At 38.6% G+C, this 19194-nt stretch overlaps 1 protein-coding gene across 1 annotated transcript in view; it reads left to right on the top strand.

Annotated features, from left to right (window-relative positions):
* The window catches only part of ND-B15 (NADH dehydrogenase (ubiquinone) B15 subunit), a 65887-nt gene extending 47399 nt beyond the window's left edge, over positions 1-18488 (top strand). The window contains exon 3 of the mRNA XM_090370650.1: positions 18291-18488. Coding sequence (XP_090226776.1) covers positions 18291-18359 — 69 coding nt within the window. The 3' untranslated portion in view covers positions 18360-18488. The remainder of the gene's footprint in view (positions 1-18290) is intronic.
* Positions 18489-19194: the final 706 nt, after the last annotated feature.

The raw sequence follows: 19194 nt of genomic DNA, 5'->3' as shown, positions 1-19194 counted from the left end.
TTGATATAACATAGTTTTTAATTTATAAATTTAAAAATGTCTCCCATTCACAAAAGGGGTGGGGTCAGAAGGCAGAGTGAGTAATTACATGACTGTAAGCTCAATTTCTGTTCCAGAACAAATAGTCAATGGTTAAAGGAAGTAAGTGCAGTCAAAACCTGAAAAGGTCATCTCAACAAGAATGGAATTATGTTAAAATCACAGCATGGATCTGTTAAGGGGTGTCTTGTCTGGATAATCTGATTGTATACTATGCACACAATAATAAAGAAATTAGATCAAAAGAATAATTTTGATATCATATAGTTAGATTTCAGTAAATCATTTAACATTGTTCCACAAGAAAGGCTGCTGTGCAAATTAGAGCATAATGCCATTAGGGACAAGAGACTGCTATTAATAATGGATGATTGAGTGACTGTTTTTTTTTTTTTTTTTAATTGAAAACCTCAAGCAAGGGACATTAGAATCTATAGTACATGTTATGAAAATGGATAATAGCAGAACAACTAAGAGTATAATGAAATGGAAACCTACAGGGAGGAGGAGGAGGAAGACCGAAAAAAGATGGATGGATGATGTAGAAAACAATCTAAAAGACCATGAGAATAAGAAGTTGGAGAAATTTGACTTCTGGGAGGGCTCATTGGTGGAACATTGTTGAGAAGGCTAAGACCCACCCTGGGTTATAAGGTTAAGAAGACACTTGTTGACATTAGCATCGGCATTAAAAATAAATAAATAAATTTTCTGTTTATACTCCGGGACGATCAAACAGTCAGAGGAGTTAACAAGAGAGACAGAATACAAGAAACAGCACCGTATTCAGCAGTCACGGGCTTGAACCCCGGTCGCTCAAGGCACGTGTACTTATACACCCGCGCGCCTGACCACTAGGCTACGGCGGCCTTAGTAGCGGCATATGATGCAAGAAAGCAAGCTTATACAGCATCGGGCAAAAAAAAAAAAAAAAAAAAAAAACACCTTCCCATTTCACCCATCTATTTGCTCCAAATGTTTGTCTACTTCTGCCTTGAATTTCTTTAAACTTCCACTACAATGACAACAAAAGACGGGAGTTTGTTCCAGAAATCAATCACCTGCTGGATAAAGGCAAATTTCTGCACATCTATTCTACAACTGTCTTTCCTCAATTTGAATTTATGTCCCCTCAGGCAATTTAATCTAGGCAAGAGGAAGAATCCCATCGGCATTGAGCTTGCTGAAACCATTCAAAGTCTTATACGCCTCACTCAGATCACTCGCAAGTGCCTAGTCTCCAGCCATAATAATTTGCAAAATTTAAACCTTTCTTCGTAAGAGCAACCCTTTGTTCTGTACACTAATCTTGTTGCCCTTCTCTGTACCCATTCCAGCAGCTCTACATCCTTACTAAAATGAGGCATCCAGACCTGTATAGAGTACTCAAGGTGTGGCCTGGCAATTGTCTTATACAAGGGAATAATTACCTCCTATAAAAATTCCTGAGTGTCATTGACAAGACACAATGAGATGCTCTTGCAGACCATTTGCACTGCTCAAAACTCTTCATATCCAACTGCACAATCACCCCCCAGGTCCTTTTACATTTTCTACCACTCTCAGTGTAATACCATACAGTTGATACGTTACTCTGGGGTTACTGCTACCGATATGAACTACTTTACATTTGTCAGTGTTATACCTTCAGTTTCCACCTCTCCCCCCCATCTGCTCAACTTTTCTAGATCCTCTTGCAGTAGTGTACTTTCATTAGTGTCATTAACAATCCTGCCAACCTTCGTATTGTCTACAAACTCAGACATTAAGCCTGATATACCTTCATCAATATCATTAATAAATACAGAAAACAACAATAGACTCAACACTGAACCCTGAGGGACTCCACTAATAATATTAGCCCACGAAGAGCAGTGTCCATTGATTACATACTCAACCATCCCTTTATAATAGCAGCAATTTGCCCCCAATGCCACACTGTTCCAATTTGTACAGCAGTCTTCCATGTGCAACATATTAAAAGCTTTCCTAAGATCTAAATATATGATATCAAAATTTTTCTTTGCATCCAGTTCCTTTGTGACCACATCACAGTATCCAATCAAATTAGTCACATAAGACTTCCCCTTAACAAACCGATGCTGTGTCTGAGCTATATCTGAAGTCTTGTCTAGATGATCCTGCAGTGCTTCTTTAACCATTGCTTCCATTAATTTCCCCAGAACAGAAGTTAAACTAGCAGGTCTGTAATTACTTGTTATCCTTTGATCCTCCTATGTGAATTGGGGTCGCACTTGCACATCTACAATCCATGGGTACCTCCCCCTGAGTCCAAGGAAGCTTTCATAATTATGGCAAAGGGTTTACTTACTTCCTTTGCTGCATCCTTTAATATAACTTGTTAGATCCCATCCACCACAGATGCATTTCTTTTGTTTATCCTCAACTGTTTCCCCTCCACTTTGCTCTCAGTTATTACAAACAGTGGACGCAGGCAGAGGCAAAAGTGATTCTTGCACTGCTTCTATTAGAATGAGCAGCAGCCTGGAAAGCAAGGTAATGGAGATTTCCAAGACTGCTGGAAGTCATAGTGGAAAAAGTAAATACATTGGCTATCTTAGGGTAACTAAGAGTAGGAACAGGTGCATGTATGCTTGCATGTACACCAATGCTAGGAGTATAGTTAATAAATTTGATGAGCTTGAAGTGCTAGTCAAGACATCAAAGGCAGATATTGTTGGGATATCAGAGACTTGGTGTCACACAGACATAAGCAGTGCAGAATTGGGATTTGGGGAGTACAATGTGTACATTGTAGGAAGGGAGGAGAGGTTTTGCTGTTAGTTAAAAAAAAATAAATTCTAAGGAAGTGCATCCAATTGATGTTGGTGGATAATGGAATGTTGAGTCTGTTTGGTGTGACATAAGCATTGGGAAAGGAAAAATGAGAATTGGTGTGTGTTATGGGCCTAATGATTCTGATGAGCATTATTAGCAATTGTGCAGAGAAATAGTGGGCCAGTAAATCGGAATGTCTTATAACGGGGGACTTTAACTTTCAAGATATTGACTGGAACTTGTGGTTTGGTCACTTGCACACTACCAAGACTTTTGTGGATTTATTGGATGACGGTTTTTTACAGCAACATGTTTGAGAAGCAACCAGAGGGAGTAATACCCTTAATCTGATTATCAGCAGTGATTATTCATGCATTAAGAATTTGCAGATAAAGGAACCACTGGGTGACAATGGTGACAGTGTACTGATGTGGGAATTACTTAAAGATGTAACTACCATCAAAACTAAAGGGAAAGGCTTTTGCTTTCATAAAGGTGACTACGGGTCTCAGACAGTATTTAATTATGTACAGTGGAATCAACTGATGTTACCAACATTGAATTCTAAATGGGAAGCCTTCAAGGACTTAATGTTGGATGCTACTAGGCTTTTCATTCCAACTAAGAAATACTGTTGAAGGTTTAGGTCTAAATGGTTGTCAGATGAATTAATGAGGCTTGTGGCAGAGAAGAAAAATGTATGGAATGCATATAAAGTATCAGGTGACACAAAAGCTTAAGGCAGATGTAAACTAGTCTGTAATCAAGTCACAAAGGAGGTTAGGCATGCAAAGGCAGATTATGAGAAATCTTTGGCAAAGGATGCAAAGAAAAACAATAGAGTTCTTTACTTATGTAAACTCTAGAAGGAAAGGGATGAATCAGATTGGACCACTTAACATAGATGGGTTGACTATTGATGATCGTGCTCGGGTAGCTGATAAACTGAATGGGTATTTTGCATCTACATTCACACATGAGGTGTTATTCAATGAGAAGAATTCCAGAAGTTTATCAAACTCTAACAGGGTGCTAAGTGATTTTATAATAACTGAAACCAAGTGGAGGAGAAATTGTTGAAGTTAAACAAAAAAAAAAAGCACCTGGGGGGGGGGACAGGATCTATCCAGTTATATTAAAGGAGACAGTAAAGGAAGTAAGCAAACCTTCAGCCATAATTATGAGAGCTTCCTTGGACTCAGGGGGAGGTCCCCATGAACTGGAGGTGTGAAAATGTATCCCTAATTCACAAAGGGGTTTCAAAAGGTGACCCAAGCCATTATAGACCTGATAGTTTAACTTGTGTTCTGAGGAAAATAATAGAATCACTAGTTAAAGAAGCATTGCAAGATCATGTAGACAAGACTGCAGAAATAGTTAAGACAGCATGGGTTTGTTAAAGTGAGGTCTTGTCTGTCCAATTTGATTGGATACTATGATGTGGTCACAAAGGAACTGAATGCCAAAAATAATTTTAATATCATATACTTCAATTTCAGGAAAGTTTTTGATACTGTTGTACATGGACGACTACTGTACAAATTGGATAGGTATGGCATAAATGGTAAGTTGATACAATGGATAAAGGAATGGTTGAGTGGTAGATGACAAAGAGTGATAATCAATGGACACTGCTCTTCGTGAACAAATGTTGTTAGTGGAGTTCCTCAGTGTTCGGAGCTGGGCCCATTGTTATTTTGTATATTTATCAGTGATATTGATGAAGGTATATCAGGTTTAATATCCAAATTTGCAGATGATACAAAGCTTGGCAGGGTTGTTATCAATAGTAAAGACAGTATATTACTCCAACTGTGGATCTAGATAAGTTGGGAAATGGGCTGAGAAGTGGCAACTGAAGTTTAACATTGACAAATGCAAAGTACTGCATGTGGGTAGCAATAACCGAAGAGAAATTTACCAACAGTGTGGTTCTACACTGAGGAAAGTGGAAATTGAAAAAGACCTGGGGGTAATTTTGTAGTCAAATATGAAGTTCGCTGAGCAGTGCAGACAGGCTGCTAGGGCAGGTCATGGAGTCTTGTCTGATATATAGGCATTTTGCAAGCAGGAACAAGGAGGTGATTATCCTGTTGTACAAGACAATGGTCAGGCCGAAACTGACCATTGTCTTGTACAATGGGATAATCACCTGTTGTGTACAGGTCTGGAGGCCTCATTTTAGGGTGCCTTTGTAGCCAGGTGGGCAGGAGCAGCAGTGTGTAGCACACGCATTTTGATTAGACTGGGGTTCGAGCCCATGGGTTGACCGGAACTTAGCTCTGGAGACTAAACATGGGTTCCTGCACTTCAAGCCTCCAATAAGCAGAGTGGTGGTATTTCACCGGTTGATGACAGTCATAGAGTCATATGCCCCCTAGTATTGCCTGACAACACAGAGGGGTGGCATTCCTCCATATGGTTCGGGTGCCACACCTCACCCCCTGCTTACGCCTTATTGGTTCAAGCCTGGATGGTCACCCACAGTGTGCATTGCATGGAGGATATACCCAGGGTTGCTAACAGTCCCACCATCGTGAAGGCGCAAGCAGAGGATTTGGCTGTCACAGACCATCAAGACTTCGTTGAACTTGACTTGAGTGTCACACGAATATCAGTTCCGTCAGTGTTTTAGACTCCCACGTAGTAAGTACAGCTTGTCTGGCATATCTGAGAGAATGTCTGTGACAGCCTCAATGACAAATGATTTTTATTTTAACAGAGCAAAGTGGTTTGAGGAATTGTTTAAGTTAAACCTAAGAAAGTCACCTGAGGTAGTAGTAGTAGTGGCATGTGATGCAAGAAAGCAAATGTTATGAGCTTATGCAGCATCAGCCAACAAAAAAAAATCACACCATTCTCTCCAAATGCCTGTCCAGTTCCTCCTTAAATTTATTCAACCTATCAACTTCCACAACAACAGATGGAAGTTTGTTCCAGCAATTAACCACCCGCTGGCTGAAGGCAAATTTCCGCACATCTATTCTACATGTCTTTTCTTAATTTGAATTTATTGCCCCCTTAGGTTCGTAATCTGAACAAGTGGAAGGATCCCATCAGAATTCAGCGTGCTCAACCCATTCAAGGCCTTATATACCTCAATCAGATCACCGCGCAGGTGCCTAGTCTCCAGCCACTGCAGTTTGCAGAACTTAAGCCTCTCTTGGTAAGAGGATCCCTTCATTCCCCTCACTAATTTTGTTGCCCTTCTCTGTACACGCTCAAGTAAATCTACATCCTTCCTAAAATGAGGCCTCCAGACCTGTACGCAGTACTCAAGGCATGGCCTGACCATTGCCTTATACAGAGGGATAATCACCTCCTTTTCCCTGCTAGCAAAATTCCTATATATCATTGACAAAACCCCATGACCTGCCCTGGCAGCCTGTATGCATTGCTCAGAAAACTTCATATCTGCCTGCACAATTACTCCCAGGTCTTTCATTTTCTACCACCTTAAGTGTAGTACCACACAGTTGGTATGTTTCTCTGGGGTTACTTCTACCCATATGCAGTACTTTGCATTTGTCAAGGTTAAACTTCAGTTGCCACTTCTTAGTCCATCTGCCAAATTATCTAGATCCTGTTGCAGTAGCACACTGCCATTACTGTCATTAACAACCCTGCCAACCTTTGTATCATCTGCAAACTTCGACATTAAGCCTGATATACCTTCATCAATATCATTGATAAATATACAAAACAACTGTGGACCTAACACCGAACCCTGTGGGACACCACTAATAACATTAATCCAAGAAGAGCAGCACCCATTGATTACCACCCTCTATCTTCTCCCACTTAACCATCCTTTTATCCATTGTAACAACTTACCCTTAATACCATTCTGCTCCAATTTGTACAATAGTCTTCCATGCGAAGACTATTGACTATTCCAGGTGAGTGGAATCTATCTAGTTATATTAAAGGAGGCAGCAAAGGAAGTAAGCAAACCCTTAGCCATAATTATGAGAGCATCTGTGTACTCAGCTGAAGTCCCCACGGACTGGAGATGTGCAAATGTATCTCCAATTCATGAAAAGGGATCAAAGGGTGACATGGTTAATTACTGACCTGTTAGTTTGACTTCTGTTCCAGGGAAAATAATGGAGTCACTGGTTAAAGACGCATTGCAGGATCATCTAGACAAGACAGCAGTAATAATTCAGACACAGCATGGGTTTGTCAAGGGGAAATCTTGTCTGACCAATTTGATTGGATACTATGATGTTGTCACAAAGGAACTGGATGCAAAAAAATAATTTTGATATCATATACTTGGATTTCAGGAAAGCTTTTGATACAGTTGCACATGGAAGACTATTGTACAAATTGGAGCAGTATGACATTAAGGGCAAGTTGCTGCAATGGTTGAAAGGATGGTTGAGTGGGAGAAGACAGAGTGGTGGTTAATGGGTACTGCTCTACGTGGACTAATATTATTAGTGGTGTCCCTCAGGGTTTGGTGTTGGGCCATTGTTGTTTTGTATATTTATCAATGATATTGATGAAGGGTTGTTAATAACTGTAATGATAGCATGCTGCTGCAAGAGAATCTGGAAAAGTGGGGTAGATGGGGTGAGAAGTGACAACTGAAGTTTAACATTTACAAATGCAAAGTATTGCATATGGGGTAGCAGTAACCCCAGAGAGTACCAACTATGTGGTGTTACACTCAGGTTATTTGAGAATGAAGGAGACCTGGGGGTAATTGTGCAGTCAGATATGAAGTTTTCTTACAGTACAGACAGGCTGCCAGAGTAGGTCATGGGGTCTTGTCAATGATATACAGGAATTTTGCACGCAGGGATAAGGACGTGATTATGCCCTTGTATAAGACATTTAATCCACACCTTGAGTACTGTGTACAGGTCTGAAAGCCTCATTTTAGGAAGGATGTAGAGTTGCTAGAACAAATACAGAGAAGGGCAACAAGAATGGTGAAGGGAACAAAGGGGTGCTATTATGAATAAAAGCTTAAATCGTGCAAATTGCAGCTTCTAGAGACTAGGTGCCTGCGAGGCAATCTGATTGAGGTGTATAAGGCCTTGAATGAGTTGAGCAATTTGAATGCTGAATTCTTCCTCTTGCTCAGATTAAAAACCTGAAGGGGGCATCGATTCAAACTGAGGAAAGACAGTTGTATAATAGATGTGTGGAAGTTTGCCTTTAGCCAATGGGTAGTTGATTGCTGGAGTAACTTCCATCTGTTGTGGAAGCTGATTGAATGCTATCCATCCAGAATTTATTCTTCTCTTGACTTCCATCCATTTATCATTATTATAACTAATGACTTGTCCCAGATAAGTATATGACTCCACCTTTTCAATTACCGCTCCTTCAATCATATCCCTTTCTGTGGCATACTTGTTCGTCATTACTTTTGTTTTAGCCATATTCATCTTTACTCCAAAATCCTTACTAACTCTGCATAACTGATTAAGATTTTCCTATAATTCTTTGGGATTGTGGCTTATGACCACAATGTCATCTGCAAATCGTAAACGGTTTAGGTACTCTCCGTTCACATTGACTCTTTTCTGCGACTTCTGAAAGCTTCCTCAAGGACAGCAGTAAACAGCTTCGGAGATATTGTGTCTCCTTGTTGAACTCCTTTCTCGATTTTAAATTTCCTACTGTCTTTATCTAGTCTAATAAAGGGGGTAGCACTCTCATATATTTTCTTCAAAATCATAATATATAGGGTATCTATGCCTTGTCTTTCCAGTGCCCGAAATATTGCCTTATACTGTATGAAGTCAAATGCATAATCCACGCAGGGATAAGGTATAATATGATTTTCATAATCCACAAATGCCAGACATAATGGTGTTTTATATTCATTTGCCTTCTCCATTAGCTGTGACATTACGTGAAGGTGATCCATAGTTGAAAATCCTGTCCTAGAGCCAGCTTGCTCTTTCGGTTGATTCTCATCAAGTATTCTTTTTAATCTGTTAGTAATGACCCTTGTGAACAACTTGTAGATGTGGAATAACAAGCTAATTGGTCTATAATTTCCAATTTCTGATTTATCTCCTTTCTTATGCAGCAAAACTATGATTGCATTATTCCACTCCTTAGGTGCCACACCTTTTCTAATGTATTTTGTGAAAAGTCTTGCATTGAAGAGTAATGTATTTTGTGAACAGATATGACACAAAACGTTTTCGTGTCATATCTGTGACTCCCAATTTTAACAACTTTACAGTAACTTCATCTTCCCCTGGAGCTTTCTGATTCTTCATTTTCTTCAATGCATGTTCTACCTCATCAGGAAAGGATATCAGGTATGTTTTGTGTTACTAATTTGCGTTCCATCTTTCCCGACTGCTGGCATCATTCCCTTGCTCCTTGTATAACTCTTTATAGTAGTCTTCTGCTATTTGAATTATGCCTTCTATGTACACCATCGCTATTCTTCAGTTTCAGTAACATTTGTCTTTCTGTATTACTGCTCATGACTGCTGATTTAAAACAAAGGATTTACATTGGTATGTAAATCCTTTGTTTTCCCTTAATGCTTGTTCTACTTTTCTTGTGTGGAATTTTATTTGTCCTCTCTGAGTGTCTTGACGCCTCCGTAGCCAGGTGAGCAGGAGCAGCAATGCGTAGCACACGTTTCTTGATTAGATCGGGGTTCGAGCCCATGACCACCAAATACGGAGGATGCGGAAAGGTCAGGAAATGACCACCGCATATCCCCGGAGCAATAAGACCTTAGTTGCTAATGCTCCTAAAAACCAAATAACTAACTAACTAACTAACTAACTGAGTCTCTTTCTATGGCTTTGCATAACTCAGTATACTCAATTTTTCTTCCTGTCAGTGTTTTTCTTGTTCTTCATTTGTTGTCTTCAGTTCATCATAACAAGTGTTTCTTGACTAATTTTTTTCTTCTTTAGATTTCTTTCTACCTATAGGTTTCTTGAGCTTTATCACTTTCAGAAAGTTGTAATATTCCTCATCGATATCTTGGTCCTGAACAGTCAGCAGAAGCTCAAACGTGTTAAGTTCCAGTACATACTGCTTTTTCTCCTCTTCTGTTATCTCAAAGACCTTTGTATTATTTACTCGAGTCAGTTTTTTTCGTTCTTTTCTTACATCTATATCAAGTGTGCATCTTACCATTCTGTGATCACTTCCAACATTTACCTTGTTCAGGACAGTAACATCATTCACGATATATCTTCTGTTAGTGAAGATGAAGTAGATTTCATTAGTTGTTAATCCATTTGGGCTCTTCCATGTCCACTTTCTGTTCATCCTTTTCTTGAAAAAATTGTTCATTACTGATATTCCTCTAGATTCTGCAAATTCCACAAGTCTTTCATTTCTTTCACCAATTCCAAAATTTCCTATAGTTCCTCTTTCTGTGCTGTTTTGTCTCTTTCCAACCTTAGCATTGAAGTCCCCCATAATGATAGTGTACTGAGCTTTCTGTTCATTTAGAAGACTCAATTCGGTGTACATTTCTTCGACCTCTTAATCATCATGGCCCGATGTTGGTGCATAAATCATTATAACCTTTAGCTTATACCTCTTAGAAATCCTGAGTAGTAGTCTTGACATCCTTGGTGATGTACTTTTGAATTCCAAAATGTTGTTTTTTATATCTTTATGGACCAGAAAGCCAACTCCACCTTCACTGTTTCCATTGGTGTACAGCAGATTTCCACACAACGTGTTGGGATCAAGTTCTTTAGAACAGCATATTAGTCGCTTGAGAAACAGTGCATATTTTAACATATTGTCTGATGCATCAAATCACGGATGTGTCAGAGTTTTTCCAATTTTAGCAAGGTATTATTCGCCAGATCGCGGATTATAAATTTATCTGTTCGATTTCTATGAAGATCCTTATGAAACTGCCACAGCAATCCATTTAAATTTGAAAACTCGCTTGGAACAACTTGGTCTAGATTTAAAGAACGTTTCAAGCTATTCAGCTGATAATACCAATGTAAATTTTGGAATTCATTCTGTTTATCGACTAATATTGAAACATAATGCAAATCTCTATCCTTCTCATTGTGCTGCATACATGCTTCATAATTCTATTAAATTTGTAATAGATAAATGTGATTTTTACGTCGAAAATTTAGTTTTTAAGGTATCTTATCACGTAAAATGTTGGGAAAAGTTAATCTTGTTTTGAAGAAGCTGATATACAATATTTTAAAGGGACTTCCTGCTTTGAAAATTTACTTTGTCACTTAGAGAAAACTGTTCAACCACTTTGCTGAAATATTTCTCAGAAATTGAAAAAACTGAATGTTATCTAGCCTTCTTTCATAATGTTTTGAAAGTGTTTCACAACACTAATGTTCCTAGAAAAGGAAGACATTCTAACTTCTGAAATATTTAAAGACCAAACTGACACAAAGGATTGCCAAAGAATTTATAGGTTTTGTAGCTTCAAATATTTTAAAATGATTGATGATATCCGAACAAGCTTCTATTAAAAGTAAGTTAATAATGTGGTACAAAAATGTTTTGAAATATATTGAAGAATGTTTTGATTTTTCTGAAGATAGCATTTTGTCTAAAATGCAAATTTTTTTTTTCCCTAAAAAAAATGTTTAGTTTTTGACGAACTTTGTGAAGCCATGAATAAATTATCTCTTGATAGCATAATAGACATTGGCGAACTTTACAAAGAATACTGTCAAGTAAAGAGGTTTTGAATATTATGATTTCAGAAAAAGAAAACTCTGAAAACCATTTTCGTATAAAAAATGGCACAAGCTTTTTAGCCAGAACAAGGGTTTAAAAAACTTTCTCAAAGTATTCCAATTTGTAGCTTCAATGCCTGCTTCAGTAGAGCGTGTGTTTTCACTCTGTAATAATGCCTGGAGCTATAACAGAAAAGATTTACTTATAGATAATGTAAAGGCAGAACTACAAGTTAAGGTAAATTATCCATTTACTTGTGAAGAATTCCACCAATATGTCCTGAAGAATAAAGATATGCTTAAATGTGCGAAGTCACAAAAAATTATAATTTCAAACTTTGAAATATTTTGCATACTTATTTTTATAGGTACTATTTGATTAAAGAAGTGATTACTTCTATGTTCCATTGATGATTGTTCTTTGATTTTATTTTAAGAATTTTATCAGTCTAGTTTTAGACTAATGATTATTTATATTAAAAAATAATAGAAGGCTATGTTCTGTTGATTATTTTATGTCCTGCTCTTATTGGAACAAATGATGGTATTATCGGGAAGCAGGACTTAATTCTAAATCGGGAAAATCCCAGCTGTATCGGGACGGTTGGCCACCCTGCTTGACTTTCTCTTTCCTGCTGATGATGACCCAATAAGCCTAGAGCAGCAATCAGTTGTCTCTGGAAATGAAGAATATACCATTGAAAACTTGAAACTGCCATTCACCCTGGAAGAACTGCAAGCTGCACTACAACAAAGCAAGGAAAATAAGATACTTGGAAGAGATCTTGAAGTAGATGTAGTCAAGGAAAAAATTACCACTGTACTTTCTGGCCACATTCAACAAATGTCTTGAAGCAGGACAGTTCCCAAATATCTGGATGGAGAGCAAACCTTAAGCTAATATTGAAGAGTACAGACAAGTCAGCTGAACATTCCAATTCATATTGTTCCATAGCCCTTCTTCGAGAACTTGCTAAGCTCCTGGAAAGAGTGCTACTCTACAGACTGGGAAAGCACTATGCAGACTCAGGCTTATCCCCTCCACAGCAGTTTTGGTTTAAACAAGGATCTAGTACAGAGGATGCAGTACAATATCTGATCACCACAGCTACTGAAGCAACCACCAAAAATTCATTAGCTATTACTGTGGACTTCACTCGAGCTTTCAACCAGCTCTGGTGGCCCAATATCCTAAGACGACTCTGACACTCAAATATCTTTAGAAATCTGTATGTATGTGTCAAGTCTTATTTCAGCCAAAGAAAAATTGTGATTACAGCTAGATACCAGCAGATTACCAGACTTGTCACTTGGAGTTGTCTTCAGATCTCACTCCTTGGGCCTTTCTTCTAGTCCATTGTCTTTGACAAGTTCCTTGGGATGGACCCCCGAATGTACAAAATCCCTCTCTTTCGCTGATGACCCTGTCTTGCTTATACATGCAGACAGAGCTCAATTAGAAACCAGGGCTAACCAAGCTCCAATGCTGGCCCACCATCCACAGGTCCCTGATATTTGGAGAGAAGACTAACTCTATACTGCTAAAAGGATCCCTTCAGCTGAGACAACCTCCAATCATTGATTGTCAATACTCCAATCAAACTCTCATCATAAATCAAATACTTAGGCATGGTAATTTACATGAAGCTTATCTTTTATTCCCACTTGGTTTATGTGGCTTCAGTGATCAGAAAATACATGGCTAACTAGAATAAGTTGGATGGATTGGGGGTCTCAAATGAAGGGCTTTGGCTCTCATCTACAAAGATATCTCTTTGCCAATTGTTTGTGCGCATAAGCTTGGTGCACAAAAGCCACCTTGGTGCAAAACAAGACAAAGCTCAACTTTATCCAAAGGGTTACACTACTTATAGTCACTAGAGCCTGCCACATCGATAGTACCCTGGCCCTCCAGGTCTTGGCCAGCTTCGTGCCTCTATATCTTGAGGCCAAACAAGGCCTCTTTCAACCACTAAGTAATCCCTACTGATATTCTTGGAATTCAACTAGACATGACGAGTGATCTTCTAAAGAGTGGTGCAACATGCATAGTGCAAGCCATTTAGTAGGAATCTTGGAATGAAACTACATCAAAAAATTTCTTTCTAATGTGGCATTTCCTGGCACAAAGTCTCCTCCCTGGTTTTTCTCTTGGTCTATACCTCACAAGTAACATTTCTGTTAACAGGGCATGGTCCATTTAATCATAAGTTGACAACCCTTGGAATACAGCAAAACCCTCTCTGCATTTGTGATAAACCTGAAAATTGGGAAATGTTATGTATATATGCCCTGAATGCGAAGAATGTTGCATCAGACTCATGACTAAAATACAGTAAAACCTATGAAACCAAGAGTATCTCCTCCTGCAAGAAGGACACATCTATTCTATACTTACTGAGTTTGCACAATCGGCATTCTAACATGGCACTCTTTTCAGAGATAACCTCCCTAATTTGACATCCATGGAACTGGACAAGTATGTGCTGAGCTAAAATTCCCAAAGTCATATTACATGCTATCTCCTCTATCTTCTGGACTAAACTGTGGCAGAAATTACTCAGATGGATTCTGGACAAATGGACTAACCTCCTACAAGAAATTGCAAACCCTGGATGCTCCAGGGTAGGATTCCAAACCCTGAACCTCAGGTGAGGATTTGCTGGTCCCAGTAGACTGAAAAATGTGCACTTGTATACTATCTGGTGGGTCAGGTGCTGCTGAGTGTGGGATGCCATTCTGGCACTCCACTTTGCAGGTCACCCTTGCCCTGCAAGCTTTCTACTTTCCCTGGGTCTGAGTGGACCTCTCAACCCAGGGGGATCCAACCCTTTACTTCATCCCTACTTCTCTCATCAGTAGTATGCCTTATTTCCCCATCCTTCCTACTTCGTTCCCACTTTTGCTTCCCCTCAAACTATCTCCCTCACTCTCACTTTTTTTTCTTTTTAACTTGGTCTCCATCACTAAGCTCGGGCAACCCTGGCTGGCAGAGACTAGCCAGAAATTGATGGACTGGCTGGCTCACCTCCCTGTGGTGGTGGTGGTGGTGGACAATGTAGAGTCCACACTCGGGGCCCTGCAGCCAAGTGGCCAGAAGAACAGCACAACAACACACTGTGATCCCTCTACTACCGCAGCTAAGTGTGGGCAACGGGAGGCCCACTAGGGGCCCAATGGCTAAATGGTCAGAGGAATAACATAACACAATTACACTTTTGAAAACCTTGGCCTTCACAGAGTTCTGTGGTACACAGAGTACACAATGTGAAGATGGGGGAAACCCCTGGGACCGTTTGACAGCTAACACTTTACCACACACACACTTCTGGCATTTACAGAGTTCTGTTTACCTCACAATAGTACTAATGGCATAGTTGTGGAAAACCACCAGTGTCACCTTACCCCAACACTATGCATAATGCAGTTGTAAGATCAAATCAAAAAAAAGTCAAGCAAAAGGTCCAAAGATGGGCAAAGCACCTGGTAAGTTTAGCAAAAGGATAACCATATGAAAAAACACTTTGATTATGTGAGGTAAAGAACTTGGTCACAAGGCACCATCGAGGAGGCATTTGAATTTAAATGAATGGGGGCGAAATTTTCACTGCTATAAATAATTTCAGAACGATGACTATGAATTCAAATTACGGTAGACAGTTTGGAGACTCAAAGATCATCTGGATAGTCTTGCATAAAGAGAGGGTCAGATAGGTTTAGAGAGGTTTATTTAGTTATTGATTTATTTATTATTTATTTTTTTGGCTGGTGCAGCAAAAGCCTTAAGCTTCCATGCACTATATGGCTAATGCTGATCCCCATCTTCTCATCCCATTATGAACAAATTGAAATTTAAAATTCTGTAGCATATCAGGACATTGTGGTATTCAAAGTAATGACATAGTAGTTCAATCTGAAAAACATCCAACAGTCCTGATATAGTGCATTTACGGCTACTATATAATTATAAAGCCATCACACATCATAATCAATCCTGTAGCCACCACTAAAGGATTGATTATGAGCATCAACTTCTGCAGATTTAGGTTTCGAGCTTAAACTACAGACACAGCAAGTCAGAAGTAATACTGATACATTTCTTCTTAATCATGGGAGAAGATAGACCTCAGTGTATATTGTTATTCCACACAATAAAGCACATTCCACTAGCCTAGTCAATACCATGTTCAAGTCTCAAATCAGTAATTTACAAAAACTATTAACTCACTCTTATCTTATGAGGTGCACTGCAAATCTCTTCGTACACTTCTCTTTGTGGACTAATGTTATTAGTGGAGTACCCAGGTTTCGTTGCTGGGCTCACTGTTGTTTAGTATATTTATCAATGATATTGATGAAGGTTATATCAGGTTAATGTCCAAGTTTGCAGATGACGACGACAGTAAAGACATTATGCTACTGCAACAGGATCTAGACAAGTTGGGAAGATGGGCTGAGAAGTTGCAACTGAAGTTTAACAATGACAAATGCAAAATACTGCATATGGGTAGCAGTAACCTCAGAGCAATGTACCCCGAGTGGTACTACACTCGGGGTAGTGAAGAATGAAAAACACTGGGGGGGGGAATAATTGTGAGACAAATATGAAGTTTTCTGAGCAGTGCAGACAGGCTGCCAGAGCAAGTCATGGGGTCTTGTCAATGATATACTTTGCTAGCAGGTTTAAGTAGGTGATTATTTAGGAAGGATGTAGAGTTGCTGAAATGATTACAGAGAAGGGCAGCATGATTAGTGAATGGAACAAAGGGTTGCTTTTTAAAAGAAAGGCTTAAGTTTTGCAAATTACAGTGTCTGGAGACTAGGAACTTGTGAGGTGATCTGATTGAGGTGTATAAAGCCATGAATTGTTTGAGCAAGCTCAGTGCTGATGGGATTCTTCCTCTTGCCCAGATTAATTGCCTGAGGAGACATAAATTCAGATTGAGGAAAGACAGTTGTAGAATAGATGTGCAGAAGTTTGCCTTTAGCCAGTGGGTGGTTGATTGCTGGAACAAACTTCCATCTGTTGTTGTGGAAGTTGATAACTTAAATAAATTCAACGAAGAACTGGACAAATGTTTGGAGCGAATGGATGGGTGAAATGGGATTTTTTTTTTTTTTTTTTTTTTTTCGGCTGATGCTGTATAAGCTTGCTTTCTTGCATCATGTGCCTTTGCAAATGCTAAATCAGAATTATTGTGTTATCTAAAAATGATAAATTTATGATCATTGTAAGCATTCTGTTAAATGCATAACTTAGTGTGTTAAAATATGAGATATACACTTTGGAACTGATAGTCCTCGTCCCCATTAAACTCCCATACTACCACCACAACTTTCACAAAAAAGAAAATAAAAAAAAAGCTTGTATACTGTGATACCATTATCAGAGAATGTTTCTGTTGAATGATAGTCCCTATACACAAACTTCATGATTATTCTATCTATGATGCTTCTATTATATACTGTTATTGAAGATTATATATACAAAATTGGGATTCTTTTATGACTTAAAGCATTTTCTTTGCAAAGCTATCTCAGTGTATCCTATATCCATTGAGGTAGCTTTACTTTAAAAACACAACACTTGCCTGATACTTGGTTGCACCATCTTACTGTGCAACACAGCCTGGATATATCACAGCAGGTGATGCAAGGTGCTTGGAGGGTGTCTATGAAAATGGTAACCCTTGCCAACCACACTGCATCCCATAGTTGTAGGGTATTCAGTGATTCCAGATCCATCCAGGCACCAAATGGCCTATTCGACAACATCTCACACATTCAGATGTGCGAAGATCTGGTTCTCTAGAATGATCATTGAACCAGCTTAACAGTATTGCAACACTATGACACACACAGTATTCTTGTTGAATTGTGCCTTGGTAGTCTGGTAAAACTCACCATAAACAGATGCATGTGGTCAGAAATGGTGGACCTATATGAATATCCACTGAGGCACTGATCATTAGATATCAGAGGCCTGTGGTCTCCCATCCGAAAATGCCTAACTGTTATACTGTCCCCCCCCCCTCCTTTATGCAGTAAAGTTTGAGAACATGTTGAGTACACAGCAAGCTGTCTGCTTGGTATAGTTGAAAATGTGATTCGTCGGGCCAGGAACCCCGTTTCTAGTCACTCACTGTCCAATGTTTCTGCTCCTATGCCTATTATAGGTGCAGTTGTGATGGGCTGTCAGAAGGGTTATTGAGTTTGCCATTGAAAGCAATAGCCCAACCATGTCAGAAGCATGGTCCATGTTAATATGATCCTCTCCTATGTTGTATTGCATTGTCAGTTGCCTCACTTTAGCACAGTGTTCTGCTGAACAGCATGTTGGGACTCCTCTTGCTCCTTTCAATAACAGCATGTGGTGGTTCTGTGGTTAGTCCACACATGATTCACAAGTGAGTGATATGAATGTAGGGGAACAACGAGCAGAGGTGGCTGCATCTGAGATACCCACCTCCCACTAATCTGGATCCAGTTATGATCACTCTTTGGAATCTATTTACTTTTATCTTTGGCCCATTGTTTTGCAGGTAACACTATTCTTCTGAATATAAATGTTCTCTGTAGGTGGTGGCAAATGGCATGAATGAAGGTACAGTTGGAGATGTTGCTAATGCAAAGCTACTCTTTATTTGAATGGCAGTAATTTTCTTTAGAAGTTATTTTCATGTTCCTGGACATTCCCTAAGTGAGGATTTTTTTTTTTTTTTTTTTTTTTTTTTTTTGTGTGTGTGTGTGTATTTAGTATTTTCTTTTTCTATCTAGGATAATTTTGAAGAAAAATGCAGAAGAGGAGAAATCAAGTATAGAGACCGAATGTTTAAATTGGTATAGTTTATTGTTTTATAAATATTTGCAGTCTCAGTTGGTATTGAAATTACTGAATGTAGATTAACTGTTTTTAGGAGTCTTAAGAAATACATACTTTGTAGATAAGAAGGAAATAAAGTATTAACAGCTACAGCAATGGTTTTCAATATTGGTCGAATTAATTTTGTTGGTATAAATTTCCATAATCAGGAAAGGAAAACATGTATAATTCATATGGTTGTTAATGCTGAGCATGAACAACCATACCTATATGCCCAACTCAGGCTGAGAAAAATTTCCCTGCTCCAAAAGAGTTAACCCATTCAGTGCTATGTCTCCTTATGCTGACCATAAAATGTAATTGCTATTCCATGTTTAGTTATATTCATTTCTACGTTAATTTTATGTCCAGTTATTTAGTGGTATTTTTCACCTGTATAAGGATGGTAATAATTTTCTAACTGGTGAGCAGAAGTGACATGTTTTTAAAGGAGAAAGATTCTACCCAAAAGATGAGGCCTAAGAAATAATGAAGAGGCATTGATTTTGATATCTCTTCATCATAAGAACATCTTGAATAGATTGCCAAATCTGATTTATTCTGCACACTTCATTATATTAGAATTCCACAATGATGGTTGAAAATAAGACATGAACGCAAAGTTCTGTCTTTTTTTTATTTATATATTTTTTCTTTTAGTAAAATTCTCTGCTTTTGTGCATATTTCAAACCATTAATCTGTTGATTACTTTTGGTACAAAAAAAAATAAAACAATTTGTAAATAATGTTTCTTTTAAATGCAATATAGAGTTAAGCCCAATGTCTAAAAGAATTTTTAAAAAAATTGTCATAATGGG

Source organism: Mastigoproctus giganteus, chromosome 3 (genome assembly GCF_048544385.1).
Source record: "Mastigoproctus giganteus isolate SK-2022 chromosome 3, ASM4854438v1, whole genome shotgun sequence".
Lineage (NCBI taxonomy): Eukaryota > Metazoa > Arthropoda > Arachnida > Uropygi > Thelyphonidae > Mastigoproctus > Mastigoproctus giganteus.
The sequence above is the reverse complement of the archived record's forward strand: the minus strand, read 5'-3'. Positions and strand labels throughout refer to the sequence as shown.